The following is a 14,174-nucleotide window of genomic DNA, read 5'->3' on the forward strand; positions in this document are numbered from 1 at the left end:
CATCTTATACACACAATTACTTACCCCCACGTTTACCCTGGGGTCCAGTCTGGACGATGAGCACCGATCTTGTAGAAGCACAGGTGGGTCTCCATGTGGAGCACACAGGCTCTCAGAGGTGTGGCAGTTTCAGACCCACTCCTCCCCAGGGGCACACAAGGATGCATCAGGCAGGAATTCTGCCCTGAAGGAGATTCTCAGTGTCTGATTTAAAAGAAAAAAATATGTGGTTCACTCCAAGAGAGAGGACATGACAAAGAAATAACTGATGCAAAGTAAAAAGTAAGGAGTGTCCTAAAAGAGGTACAGATAAGATTAGGATAGTTTAGAGGAAGTTGGGATTTGTTCCTGCTGGGGCATCAGGGAAGCAGGTGGGACTGGAAAATATTTTAACAGAACTTCAAATAATGGGTTTGGATCTGTGGACATGAGAATGTGGGGTAGGAGGAAGGCAATTCCAGGTGCAGAAACAATATGAGCCAAGGCACGGAGGTAGGAATTATAATGTTTCCATTTTCCTGAGACTTTGAGCGATACCCCTGTGTAGATATTCTCTGCTCTCATTCCTGGGAAAGAAGCCACAGTCGTCCCGAGTGAGGACAGTCCATTGTGTGGAATTGAGATTTGCTGTAGAGATTGGTCAAGATTGTCACTTGACCTTCCACGGGGTTAGTTGGACTTGTTTTGACCACTCGTTTGGCTTGTACCAACTGAGGCCTGTGGGCAAGCACTTTCGGACATTGAAATCCTCTCTGCTTCTTCCAGTTTCATCTCTGTGCCAAATTTTTCCAAGAAAATCCAGTTCCTCCTTCCCCTTTCGGTTCAGCGATCACAATTAAATCTGCAAAGCAAATCATCAAGCCAAACAACAAGCAGTTCCGGACCACAGTGGGGAACAAGGTACCGAGAAAGTGTCTGAGGGCAAGGGGGACACAGGCACAGGCCAGGCCCCCGGGGACCCGGGCACTGGGAGGCTCCACATTCCAGGCCTTGACATGGGCACCGAGCTTCTTCAGAACTAGTATAAATATGAGTGCAAAGGAAATCAGTGGTTCATTGTCATGGCACCTCAACCTCCAAGGCCATAGACAACTGATCAAACCACATGTTTGCACAGTAACAAGATATACTATGCTCCCTGCTACGCAGGAGTGTTGGACAGGGCCCTGTTCTGTCCAGCACAGCAGGACACTAACGATCACCGTCATGGATTGAAACCTTTTGTAATAGATATTTATGCATAAAGTTAACTTTTGTTCTTCTTAACTTACCAAGTTGGGGCCTCTTTTTTTTTTTTTTTTTTTGCCTCAAAGTAAGCATTAAATTTCAGCTCAGTGTTTATTGCCTGACCTTGTCTCCCAGTTCCGCAGCTCTCTGGCCTTGCTCATGGAGACCCTCAATGCAACCACGCCCCACTACGTTCGCTGCATCAAACCGAATGATGAGAAATTACCTTTTGAGTAAGTGTTCTCGTGAGGCAGGGAAAACACTGAGCAATCCAGTGTTTCTGTTGTGATGTTAGAGAATATACTCACAGTTGCCTTGAATTTTACTGTTTCTGGGCTTTAAAATGATTTAAAACAATCCCGCCTTTCACATATAGTGTTAACACAATCCCTCTGCATTGCTCCTTTCTCCATATCCTCAACTTTCTGAACTGCTTTTTGGAGGTGCTATTATCAATTATAATGGCTTAACGCATTATAAAATTGTCTTCTTTAAGGTTTAACTCCAAAAGAATTGTTCAGCAGCTGCGAGCCTGTGGTGTTTTAGAAACAATTCACATCAGTGCGCAGAGCTACCCTTCCAGGTATGTCTTCAGCCCTTGTTTGGGGGAAAAGTGCCCAATTTCAGGGCTGTGCTGAAAACCAAGGGAATGTCTACCATGTTTGTTGTCATGTACTTTCCTAAGATGCTCCCGAGATGTATCCCACTGTGCTGTGGGAAGGCCAGGAAAGGATGCTACATAGGTGGTGGGTGGGGCAGAGGCCGCCATCATCACCACCTTATCACCTGTCTGGGCTGCAAGTGAGAGTCACCCGCTGCCTCCTGGGAAAGGGGGCTGTGGGGAGCCGGGGTGGGGAGAAGATAATCGTTGGAGCAGAGCATTAACAAAAACAGTCCAGGTTGCAGACAGGTGTACTCAGCATGAGGTAGGTCAGAAGTCAATACCATCATCCCTAGAACAGACTCCACCCCACCAGCAGTGACCATTAAAGCCACAGGGTCCAAAGACATGACAGACTCCCTCCCAGGCACGCCTGCTCAGGCCCTGCTTTGACCTTCCAGGTGGACATACATCGAGTTCTACAGTCGCTACGGTATCCTCATGAGCAAGCAGGAGCTTTCGTTCAGCGATAAGAAGGAGGTGTGCAAAGTGGTTTTACACAGGCTCATCCAGGTCAGTCTTGCCCACCTGAGCCCTGGGCCCTTACCGAGAAGCACATCTCCCAAACCTGTATCTTCATCTTTGCCTCAGTCTCTGGACTATAGTTGTCATGAATGGCTAAGAAGAAAGAAAATGTGCCCCAAGCATTTGTGTGCTAAGGAGGTCAGAGCAGGCACAGTCATGGGCACCCTCTCCTGTCAGTGGGAACCCAGCTTTGAACCCTGGCCTCCCCCAGTGGCCTCCTCCAGTGTCCTCCTATCCTGCTTTGTTCTCTCATAGTCTTACACAGTCAACCAGATGGTCACTAAGCCGGGGGTACAGACTCGGCACTCAGTGTGGATTTAGATTATCGCTGAAGTGATGAGTAGCTATGGAAAAGAGCTGGGGAAGGAGTAATGATGGCCGGGAGAAGGGGTGGTAAAGAGAAGCGAAAATGTAAACAGAAACCAAGCCTGTCCAGCCGCTCTGCCCCTTTTGTGGAAACCACACATGAAAGGCTGAAGCTCCCCAACAGCCCAGCTGAGAAGCACGGAGAATGCACACACCCCTCCCCATCCCACAGGTGGGAACCTCCACCACAAGTCCATTTCTTCCCCTAAAGTGGCTTTAAACAAATCGAAGTATAAATTTCTAGATCATATTAGAGTTTTTCTGCCTTATGTCAAAGAACAGATATGTCAAAATAATCATGTTTTTGGCATCTTTGAATCTCTAACCATCTTTTCCAAATACTATAGAAAAATCTGAAAATATTTTGTTTCTGATTATATCATTTTTCTCTTCCAGGATTCTAATCAGTACCAGTTTGGTAAAACCAAAATTTTCTTCAGAGCAGGACAAGTGGCCTATTTAGAGAAACTCCGATTGGATAAACTGAGGCAGGGTTGTGTTGTGATTCAAAAGCACATCCGTGGCTGGCTCCAGAGAAAAAAATTCCTCCGAGAGAGACAAGCTGCGCTCATAATTCAGCAGTACTTCCGGGGTCAGCAAACTGTGAGGTACGTTGGAACCAAGGGAGACATGTTGAATTGTACATCTGTGTTTTCTGATCACCTCCCGGGGGGAGGGGCCTGCCTTTCTCCTGGCAGCCAGGGTGCATCTTTCTGGGATGGCCATGAGCCTCAAGGTGAGAAGGGTATGTCTCTCAGGAGGCAGGTAGTACTGACCTGCCTGCTGTCCCCATGTGGCAGAGATGACAACCAGGACCCTGAAGAGATGAAGCCCTGATCAGGGTGTCTCTGAAGAGGATCAGAGTTCTCAGTGAGACCAGGTAGAGGGACTGGGCTCCTTTCTGTGGGAATTGAAAATGCCTAAGATGACCAGGGTCCTAGTGAAGCCCCTGAGTAAAGATGGCAGAATAGCCACTGACCAGCCTACCTGCAGATAGCGAGGGATCCTTGGCAGGTCCCTGCCAGCAAACACACAACCCCTTGGCAAGGTTATCACAGCAGCCCAAAGGGGATGGCTGAGTGGAGGGCAGTTCCACTAGCCATGCCATCCCATCTCTGCTTGAGTGGGCTGTGCTGGGCTAGCCAGGGAGATGGGTGTCCTTCCCAAATAGCATTGTGTGTTTCCGTGTGTCTGCCCTGCCTCCTCCCTTGGCATGCTGTTAAGATAGTTGAGAAGGCAGGTTTATAAGGGTCAGGCTGTGCCACTCAACGTGATCACTTCCTGAGCTGGAGGCATGACCTCCAGCAGCATCTGAGCTTCTCCACGTTTGGCACACCACATCTTTCATCTCAGCATGCCCCAAACTGGACGTGCTATATATTTTAATAATAAATGGTCCCCATCTGTTTCTAACCTCATTGACTACAAATTTTCTCCATGTAGCTTGTGTTCTAGAAGTTCCAGACAGATTCTCTTTTTCTGAATACTTCAGGCACGGCTAGGCCTCCATGCCTTTGCTGGTCCCAATCATCACTGTCTACAGAAATCCTTTTCTATCAAGGACTGGCTCACATGCCATCCTTTTTATAAGAGCTTCTTTGCAGATCTTTTCTGTAGTTATTTTATTTTTTCTCATGTCCCACTTGGCCATTTATAAGTCTGTCTGCTCCACGAGGCTGTTAACTCTGAGGGTAATAACTTTGTCACCTCCTCCAGTCCTTTGGATAGGAGTTGACAGACTCATTCTGTAAGAGCCAAATGCTTTGGACTTTCGGTGCCCTGCAGTTTCTCTTACAACAATTCACCTCTGCCGTTATGGCGTGAAATCAGCTGTGGTAATATGTACATAATAGGTGTGGCTGTGTTGCAATAACACTGACAATAACAGGTGGAAGGCTGCAGGTTCGGTCGCCCAGCGTTAGTTTGCCAACCTCAAGTCTGGAGCCTCCAGCATGATTTCCCACAAGAACGAAAGAGTAGACGAAAGAGCAAGTACAATGCCAAAACACAGTTTTGGTGTCATGATCCCTGTGGTTCCTATGAGCCTGTGAGCAGGTCGATCAGCCTGGATATGAAGAGTGAGTGTTCCCACGTGGTTCCTCGTGCCTGGAGCAGATCCACATTCAGATCGGGGTGAAGGGGGATGTAATGATGACTGATCTCCAGTAGGCATTAGAATAAGTCACAGAGTTTAATGTGTAGGTCTGCAAAACGTTTGACTATTCCTTAGTAGGAAAGAGTTGCACAAGCTCGTCATGCCATATAGTAGAAGTCAGTGCTCTGTGGATAACAGATGGACTCCACATTCTTCTTAACCAAGGAAAGCTATTACAGCAGCGGCCTTGAAGGAGGCGTGGGCAGCCATCATCATTCAGAAGCACTGTCGTGGATATCTTGTTCGCAGTTTGTACCAACTGATTCGCGTGGCCACCATCACCATCCAGGCCTATACCCGAGGACTCCTGGCCAGGAGGAGATATCGAAAGGTGCGGCCGAGACCACATGCTTTCTTGGGACACAGGTTTGCCAGGGCTCATGTTATTTTTCACTAACAGTACAGGTATACCTCATTTTATTACACTTCGCAGACTTTTTTCCCCCCACAAGTTGAAGGGTCGTGGCACCTCTGTGTCGAGCAAGTTTATCCAGCAGGCTCAGATGATGGTTAGCAGTTTTTTTGGAATTATAGTATTTTTTAATTAAGGAATGTGTTTTGTTTTAGACATGCTATCGCACACTTAATAGATTAAAGTATAGTGTAAATATAACTTTTATATGCACTGGGAATCCAAAATATTCGTGACTCACTTTATTGTGATATTCACTGAACCCACAATATCTCTGAGGTGTACCTGTAGTGAGATAGTTTTTCTTCATGTTAATGTCTATTCATACATGTCTGCTACAGGTGGAATTTGGTTATTGTTTTAAAAGTCTATTGTAGGTCTCTGTGGGTTGATTATAAGAAATTCGTATTTCGCACAATAGGAAATTTCTGGTAGTTGTATCTCCAGACATTAGAGAAAAAGTAGAGATCCAGTTTGCATTTCACAAAATCTTGTTTTCAAGATGCTAGAAGAACACAAGGCTGTGATCCTTCAGAAATACGCTCGGGCATGGCTGGCCAGACGCAGATTCCAGAATATCCGACGATTCGTGCTCAACATTCAGCTTACTTACAGGGTCCAGCGTTTGCAGAAAAAGCTGGAAGATCAGGTAGGTATTCGTAATGCATCTTTCATATTTACTTTTTCTTACAGATATATTTTCTTCCAGGCAAATTTCTTAGTGATGCGGTTAAAATTTACATGCATGTCAGGAGCTTCAAACAGTTTACATGCACCACCTGAGCTAGAAGACAGAAGCCCACTGGAAAGGGCTGCTACATGTGGTTGTGTACTTTGTTTACTGCACAAGGGCAGCTGCTCAAGAGGGCAAGTGGGGCTGAAATCCATCCTGGCTCTGCTCGTCAACCCACGTGTCCTGGCACAAAGCTGGGCTGCCTTGAGGCAGGAGGTTTAATTAGACAAAGTTTTGTCTAATTTGCCCAAAGGCCCATATGGTCTAGCTACCTTTGTCTAATTTGCCCAAAGGCCCATATGGTCTAGCTGCAGCCCTCCCTCATTTGGGAAGACTCCCCATGCCATTCTCACTGGTAGGGAGAAAAATCCGCATGCTCTCAGCCAGTGGACAAAGGCTGAGGAATATGCAGCATGCAGGTCTATAAAACTCACTCCTGGGCTTGCCTCAATTAATACCGAGATTCTCCTAAGGTGAACTTTAATATGGTAATAGGGGTCCTTCATCAATGGATGAATGTGTAAACAAATAAACGTGAGATTTTGATGCAATTTCCCCTCATTGTGCTGCTGTGCAACAGACCTGCATGTTATATCTCTTATGCAGAGAACAGCACTGAAAAACAGTCGTGGTCAGCTGGGAGCAGGGCCTGTGGGTGTCTCGACACTGCCTGGGTTCCATTCTAGGCGTATTCATTTGCTAAGGCTACCATAACAAACTACCACAGACTGAGTGGCTTAAACAGCATTTATTTTCTCACAGTTCTAGAGGCCGGAAGTCTAAGATCAAGGTATTGGCAGAGTTGGTTTCTACTGAGTTGTCTCTCCTTGGCTTGCAGATGGTTATTTTCTCCTTCTGTCTTCACATTATCTTCCCTCTGTGTGTGTCTGTGTCCAAATCTCCTTATAAAGACTCCAGTCATCCTGAATTAGGGCCTGCCGTAATGACCTTGTTTTACCTTAATTTACATCTTTAAAGATCCTTTCTCCAAATAAAATCACATTCCAAGTACTGCTATTAGAACTATGCCATACGAATTGGGGTGGAGGAGGGCGAGGTATGGGGCAGTGAGAGACACAATTCAGCCCACAATGCTAGGGCGGTCCTGGAGCTCCAGGATTGGACTGGCCCTACACTAAAAGAATCACCAGCTCAGAAGCAATCCTGATGAGATCTGCGTCTCTCTTTTCACTGGAATGAAGATGCTTATTATGCCATCATAATGATAAACGTGATCTGTATAATTAAAACTCTGAAAGATTTAGATGCCATGTTAAAGGTTCTGAGAACCAAAGAGAACAGCTTCTTTACTTGGCGTAAACCCCTAAGCACCTGCTGTTTCTTTTCTGTAGAACAGAGAGAACCATGGGCTGGTGGAAAAGCTGACCAGCCTGGCTGCTGTTCGGGCTGGTGACATGGAGAAGATTCAGAAACTGGAACTGGAACTGGACAGAGCAGCTGCCCACAGGCACAATTACGAGGAGAAGGGGAAGAGATACAAGACTGCTGTAGAAGAGGTCTGTGCTGGTCGTGACCCTGGCAGTACCTAAGAGTTTCCACAGAAGAGACCACAGCACAGCATTTTGCCCCAGATTTCTGCAGAGCAGATGAGATTTTGCTGTTGGCTTCCATCATCAGAAGGCACTCCCTTTTAGGGGAAGGAGGGTGGAGCCCTAGAGTCAGAGTGAGAGAGGAGGAGGTTCAGGCTTTAAGAAGCCTAGCATAAGGTTTTCTCTTTCAACTTTCATAAAGTGATGAAAAGCTAAGAAGGAGCCCTGGCGACATGGTTCCCTCTTTTCCAGGATGAGTTTGGTTCCCTGTTGCTGGCCCATCTGGTGTGTCCCCTGAAGCACCTTCCCCAGAACAGCAGTGCAAAGCTCGGGGCAGGTTTTCATCTCTGTGGTGCAATAAAAAAGCAGTAGACGTAAAAATCCAATGTGCCAGGTTCAACCTCGTCTCTGCTGCTGTCTGGCTGGGCAATCTTAGGCAAGTCCCTTACCTTCTTTAGTTTTCTCGTTTATAAAATAGGAATTAAAAAAAGACCTGACAGAGTTGTGAAAATGAAATTGTCAGATAAATAATTTAGCCAAATGCCTGTTGTAGAGCCTTGCACAGGCATGAGCTAATATTCTCTGAGACTGTCTTTATTACTGTCAATTCTCCCGCACTTTCCAAAGTCTTACAGCACCCAGGATTGTGGCAGCCTGGAACCCCAGGACATCCCTCTGCCCTCCCCGTGGACCCTTGCCCAGATGCACCAGCACAGCTACTGGCATTGCCCACACTGCCAGTTACCAACCATCAATCAGCACCTAGGGCCCCCAGCTGCCCGCTCAGCAGACGCTTGACCAAGAGAAGCTAAAATAATAGAACTTATGTCATGATCACATATCCTTCCAGAGTCATAACACTCTCAAAGTATCAATCCGTGTCATATCATAAATAATTTATATCATATTTAATATTAAATACCCTGGCTGTCGAGAAGCTCAAGAGAAGGATAGAGGAGTTTCTTTGATTTTGAGGAGAACTTGGTTTGGTTCTTTCTCCTTGATTTCAGCCATTGGTAGGCCAGGTTAGGAACTAGTAGTGTCTGCTTGATGAAGTCACATGGAACCCTTGCATGTGAAAGTAAATGTCATGTCTTGCAGTAGGCTGGTGCTGGCTGCTATCCAAGGACAGGAGCTGAGACCAAAAAAATGTGTGCGTGGGTGGGTGGGTGTGGGTGTATGTATATATATACTAATTTAAAAATATACAGCTTTTCACCAAGAAAAGGAATGGTGACAAAACTTGAAATGAGGTTTTCAAGAAAGTTTTTTTTTCCTTCCCTTTTCTAGAAATTGGCAAAGCTTCAGAAGCATAATTCAGAACTGGAACAACAAAAAGAGCAAATACAGCAGAAGCTTCAAGAGCAAACTGAGGAGCTGAAAGGTAAAGCCTAAGGTGGCCTGACCCGTGTATCCATGAGTTCACTTGTCCAGTTGTTCCAGAAATAATGATTGGGTGAGAATTGAGTTAGGCAAAATCAGAATCTCTGGTATATACTTAGTGTAACAAGAAAATTTTTGCTCCACAGATAATTATATTTAAATGACAGTAACTTTACCCTATAGATTCATCTGTTTTTATTTCCATCTTTTGTCAAACAGCACAGCAATCCCTGTCTCAGACCCTCCTAGGCCATTCGCAGAGTACAGATGATTGGGCTGTAAGCCTGGAACTTTCCCATCAGGAGATGAGAGGATGTGTGTCTGTGTGTGCATGGGTGCACCTGTGGGTAGTGGTGGCAGTAGTGGTCCAGACATCAGTATTTTTTTAAATAATATTTTTATTTTTCAGTTACAGTTGGCATACAATATTACATTAGTTTCAGATGTACAACATAGTGATTAGACATCTATATAACTCACAAAGTAAAAGACATCTGTATTTTTTTTTTAAACTTTGTGGTATCCTGATGCACAAGGTGATGTCGAAGTAACGTTTCTTGCTTGCCAAGAATTTTCAGTCAGATTTCAGATCTGTCCAAGTTACTTGGTCTGAGTGATACGCACATCCTCTGCCACTGCCCTGGCCCTATACGGAGGGCCCAGCTCAGCCCTCGAGCCGCATCATCCACAGGCCCTTGGAGTTAGTGGTGGTAACACTTTTTGTCAGGGGTGTGGAGCAGCCACCCAGAGCCTAGCTCTGTCTGCTCAGAGCTTTCCAGCTCAAATTCTAGTTCCAAGCACTTGCTAAATCTCAACAGGAACATGCTACTGGTGGTTTCCCACCAGATAGTTTAAATCAGCACACTTGGTTATTTGTCTTGTCCAGGGATAGTTTCCTTAGGATCTGATGTGGAGCATGGGGCTCAAGGGTTCAGACCTGGGGATCTAACACAGGCCCAGCAGGGGCTGGATACACCAGGACCCAGAGGAGCGCAGGAGCCCTGGGGGTTCAGGTCAGAGTGTAGGAGAAGCACATGTCAGTAGGAGGAAGTAAACATCCTGAGTCCTGGCCAGCAGAGCAGACAAGGCCATTCAGAGGATGCCCAGGATGGGCGCGCCCTCCTGTTCCAGATTCTATGATGAATCTGTGCCTTCCACCTTGTGATGATATGGGCGTTGATGCACAGAGGGAGGTCAGGGGTTTGTGAGTAAACCTAAAACCGAATTAGGGAAGGACTTACCCACTGCCACTTTTTCCCATTATAATACATTCCTCTTGGGTATTAGTTCTTTTTTCTAACTTTAAGTGGAATTTCTCACAAGAAAATTTAAATTCCCACAAGTGTGTTCTGAAAATCACATAGTTAACTTCATTGATATGTTTGGGTGGATAATTATATACTTTCTTCTAAAAAGTGCATGAAAACTTTCAAACCCAGTGTTTATAAACTGCTCATCCTGAGAGTTTCCCTACCTGTGGCAAACAATGTTTTGTAAGTCTTTGCTTACCCTGTGACCTATGACGAAGGGATGTCATCAGAGTCGTTTCCCCTTTTTGAGATTCCAGCTTGGACTGCATCCCATTGCTCTTGGGAAGAAAGTCACATTTGAACAGCCTCTTTAGGCCCTTGGCAAATGGCCCAAGATGGTGAGCACTAGAACTGAAGCCAGTTCTGTGAGTAAATTGGAAACTGAAATTAAATCAAATATGCTGGCTTCTAAATTAAAGTTTAAGCATCTTCCCTCATATTTTCTTGCTGACTCATGACATTCTAAAACAATCATTTTGCTTCAGGGTCATGTGACAGTGCATTAGATAAACTATTAAACTATTGGCTTTTTTTTAACCAAGTAATTTGGAGGATGGCTATTGTCACCTTACTCCTGGGCTCCCCTCTGGGGCAGGACTCGGGAATGAGACACAATTCAAGAATTAGGTGTCAGCCAAATATAAATAGGGACATCAGGTTTTGATGGGCTGCATCTGTCATCCTGCTCTTGTTTTGTTTTGTTCTTTAAATGTGAATTTTATTTGTTTATTTATAATTTTTATTTATTTATTTATTTTACGCCTACAGCACCTGGTCTTCCTAGGTGGTCTCCCATCCAAGTACTAACCAGGCCCGACCCTGCTTAGCTTCTGAGATCAGACGGGATCGGGCTTGTTCAGGGTAGCATGACCGTATCCCCTGCTCTTGTTTTGAAGGGCACCTGTTGTATGTGAACATGGTGGGAACATGGGGCTGTCACAGCCAGAGGATGTCCAGAACCCAGTGACTGTTTCCTAGTTGTCCAATGCCCCTTTAACCTGTACTTTATGTTAGAGCTCTTGTATTCAAATGCAACAGCATCTTTTTTACACTTCGTCTTCCCCAGATAAAGTCAGATACTTTATTATTTTCTTGATTATCATGAATCAATGGTTCTCAATCAACCGAGGCACTTTTGTTCACCTCTGTACCCCTAGGGCAATGCCTGGAGACAATTCATTTGTCACAGCTGGAACAGAGGTGCTACTGACTTCTAGTGGGTAGAAGCCAGGGATGCTGCTCAGCATCCTACTGTGCACAGGACAGTCCCCTCTCCACATTAAAGAATTACCCAGCTTAAAGTGTCAATAGTGCCAACATTGGGAAGCCCTATCACAAATTTACCATTTTCTGTTTGCTTTTAATAATAATATTTATTATCTCAAAGCCAATATGCCTATTTTAATCAAACAAGTGACATTCAGACCAGTAAAAGTGCTATAAATGAAACTATTGATAGATCCCAACATGAAAAATTTGTGAGAATTATTATTTTGAACCCCCCTTGTCCACTTCTCTCATTTATAGAAGTAACAGTCACACTGTCATCTTAAGTCCTATTAATAATAAATGCCCCATAATTGTTCTTGCCTTCTCACTTTTTAAACATGGTATGACTCCATCAAGGCCTTGGTTTGCAGACATATTTCAAAGAGCTTTCTCTTTTTTCAGGAAAAATGGATGACCTTACCAAGCAGCTCTTTGACGATGTACAAAAAGAAGAACGGCAAAGAATGTATGAAATCTAGTTTACCTTACAGCTACTGCTTTCTCTCTCTCTGCTCTTTTATATTTTGCTTCTCAGCTTACAGATAGCAGATCACAGATACAGGAGAATGGGGTGTGAATAATTTTAGAAAGTGAAAGACTTTGAGATTTGGGAGCTAAGTCCCACAGAGTTTCAGACACTGCACAGGTTTGCAGTTGTGGACAGTGGACTACTGGAAATTTCTTGCTTTCTCTTTATCGCTAAGACAGTAAAAAGAGACCGCCACCCCTTTTAACTTCCATCATGTCCAAGAAGAAAGATTTTTGCCTAGAGAATAAACCCCTCCCCTTTGCCCCACCTGGTGTATCTGTTACTTGATTCTTGCCCCAGATAACAAGGGTTGGAACCCACCTCACAAAAATTAAGACAGCTCCCCATGACCTTGAACTGAACCAGCCACACTTTTCCTATGTCAATATCAAACCTTTTGCTAACCTGCAGTCTGCACTCCATTCACTTGAGTCAACTCAGAGGTTTTAGATCTCAAAGTAGGGATGCGTGGCAGCATGGCAGAGAGAAAGGGAACATTCTTGGCATGTCCCTATCGCGGGCCAGTAAGCTCAGGGCTGCCTGGGGTGGTAGGATTTACAACTTCCCCATGCAGTTAGTTATCAGGAGAGGCTGAGTCTGGGTGAGGAGGCAAGATGCCAAAAAGTTAGAGGAAGGAGTGTCACTGAAGGCCCCTAAGCATTGAGAAATGAAGTGTTTCCGGTCCTACATCAGTTTTAAAATAGGAATATTTGGCTCTTTACCTTGAAAAATCTATTTTTCAATGAATTCTGAACTCTAGGAGAGGAACTCGGTTCTTGTCATCTCACTGCATACTAGGGCCACTGGAAGCACAATCATTTCAAGCAGCGGGCCTGAAGAGCAAGGTTACTTTGAGCTCTTTGCAGTCCTCATCAGCACTCACCTGTAGCTTGGTCTGGTGCCTGGTCAGCTGATGGGGGGAAGTCTTGGCCCCTGTCACAACCCTCCAGAGGCACAAAGACACCCACATTATGTGGGTGCACACCCAACCAGTTTAAGCTACAAATCTATGATTCTTTTTACATGAGACTTCTGGTTGCAGTCTACTTCTACAGATATATTTCACTGGACTCCTCTTAGGAGCACGGCAGGTTTTTTAAAACTTGAAAACAAAATTTAAAAGTTTATTAATATCTATAAAAGGAAATGAAACAAAAACCTATTGGGAATAGGACTCTTTTAGGGTTTTTTCCTTTGTGCTATAAATAAGTCATAATAAGTCATAAAATGAATTGAGTTGTTAGCCTAGCAAGTAGAATGATGATTAATAAACTTGTAGAGCCCCTAGGACTGTTTCAATTCTGACTGGTTCCCTGTAGGCTGTGTTGGGCTGGTCTAGGTCATGTATCTTTCTTCATTTATTTTCTTGGTCAGTCATCCCATATTTAATTGAGTAACTGTCTCACTAGGAATTGAGTTTTCGTGGGCTTTGGAGCACTGGACTTACTGCCATTTATTCTAGAATGTTTGAAGGGCCAAACCCTTTGACATATTAAATGGCTGCATTAACTAGTTTAGGACCAAGTCAAACCAAACCCCTCGAGGGCTTTGGAACTTGGCAGGTGCCAGGACTTGGCAGAACATGCCAATGTCTTTGCTCAGGGAAGTGGCCCTTCCTCAGGGCCACATGGAACTAATGGAGCTTTGAGAATACAGTACCCCAACCGCCACTGAGTCTTTAAGTTCAGCCTCCTGTGTTTCATTTGAGTGACAATTATAGAGCTATCCTACTCAGATCAGAAGGTATAAGAAGCTTCCTTAACCTAAGGGGACAGGAACATAGCTAAAAATAAGGCCATTGTCTATTGGAACTGTCACAATAGATCCTAATTAACTTGTCTCCCCCTTTCCAAGTCTCCTCTCATTTTCAAAATGATGTATTGTTCTAATTCAGGGAAAGACTTTAGAGACAATTCTAAGGTAATTATTTTTTCCTTTTGCTGGCTAGACTTCTTGAAAAAAGTTTTGAACTAAAAACACAAGACTATGAGAAGCAGATCTGGTCTTTGAAAGAAGAAATTAAAGCTCTCAAGGATGAGAAAATGCAACTGCAG

At 44.6% G+C, this 14,174-nt stretch overlaps 1 protein-coding gene and 1 pseudogene across 1 annotated transcript in view; one reads left to right on the forward strand and one right to left on the reverse strand.

Moving 5' to 3' along the window:
- The window catches only part of MYO5C (myosin VC), an 85,098-nt gene that overhangs the window by 41,036 nt on the left and 29,888 nt on the right, over positions 1 to 14,174 (forward strand). Inside the window, 11 exon segments of the mRNA XM_015595808.2 lie at positions 766 to 900; positions 1,363 to 1,460; positions 1,724 to 1,810; positions 2,290 to 2,401; positions 3,176 to 3,387; positions 5,100 to 5,265; positions 5,849 to 5,995; positions 7,432 to 7,596; positions 8,920 to 9,013; positions 11,994 to 12,057; positions 14,069 to 14,172. Of these exon segments, the coding sequence (XP_015451294.1) occupies positions 766 to 900; positions 1,363 to 1,460; positions 1,724 to 1,810; positions 2,290 to 2,401; positions 3,176 to 3,387; positions 5,100 to 5,265; positions 5,849 to 5,995; positions 7,432 to 7,596; positions 8,920 to 9,013; positions 11,994 to 12,057; positions 14,069 to 14,172 (1,384 nt within the window).
- Positions 11,082 to 11,200, reverse strand: LOC112469629 (annotated as a pseudogene).

Source organism: Pteropus alecto, unplaced genomic scaffold (genome assembly GCF_000325575.1).
Source record: "Pteropus alecto unplaced genomic scaffold, ASM32557v1 scaffold86, whole genome shotgun sequence".
In the NCBI taxonomy this organism is placed as follows: Eukaryota; Metazoa; Chordata; class Mammalia; order Chiroptera; family Pteropodidae; genus Pteropus; species Pteropus alecto.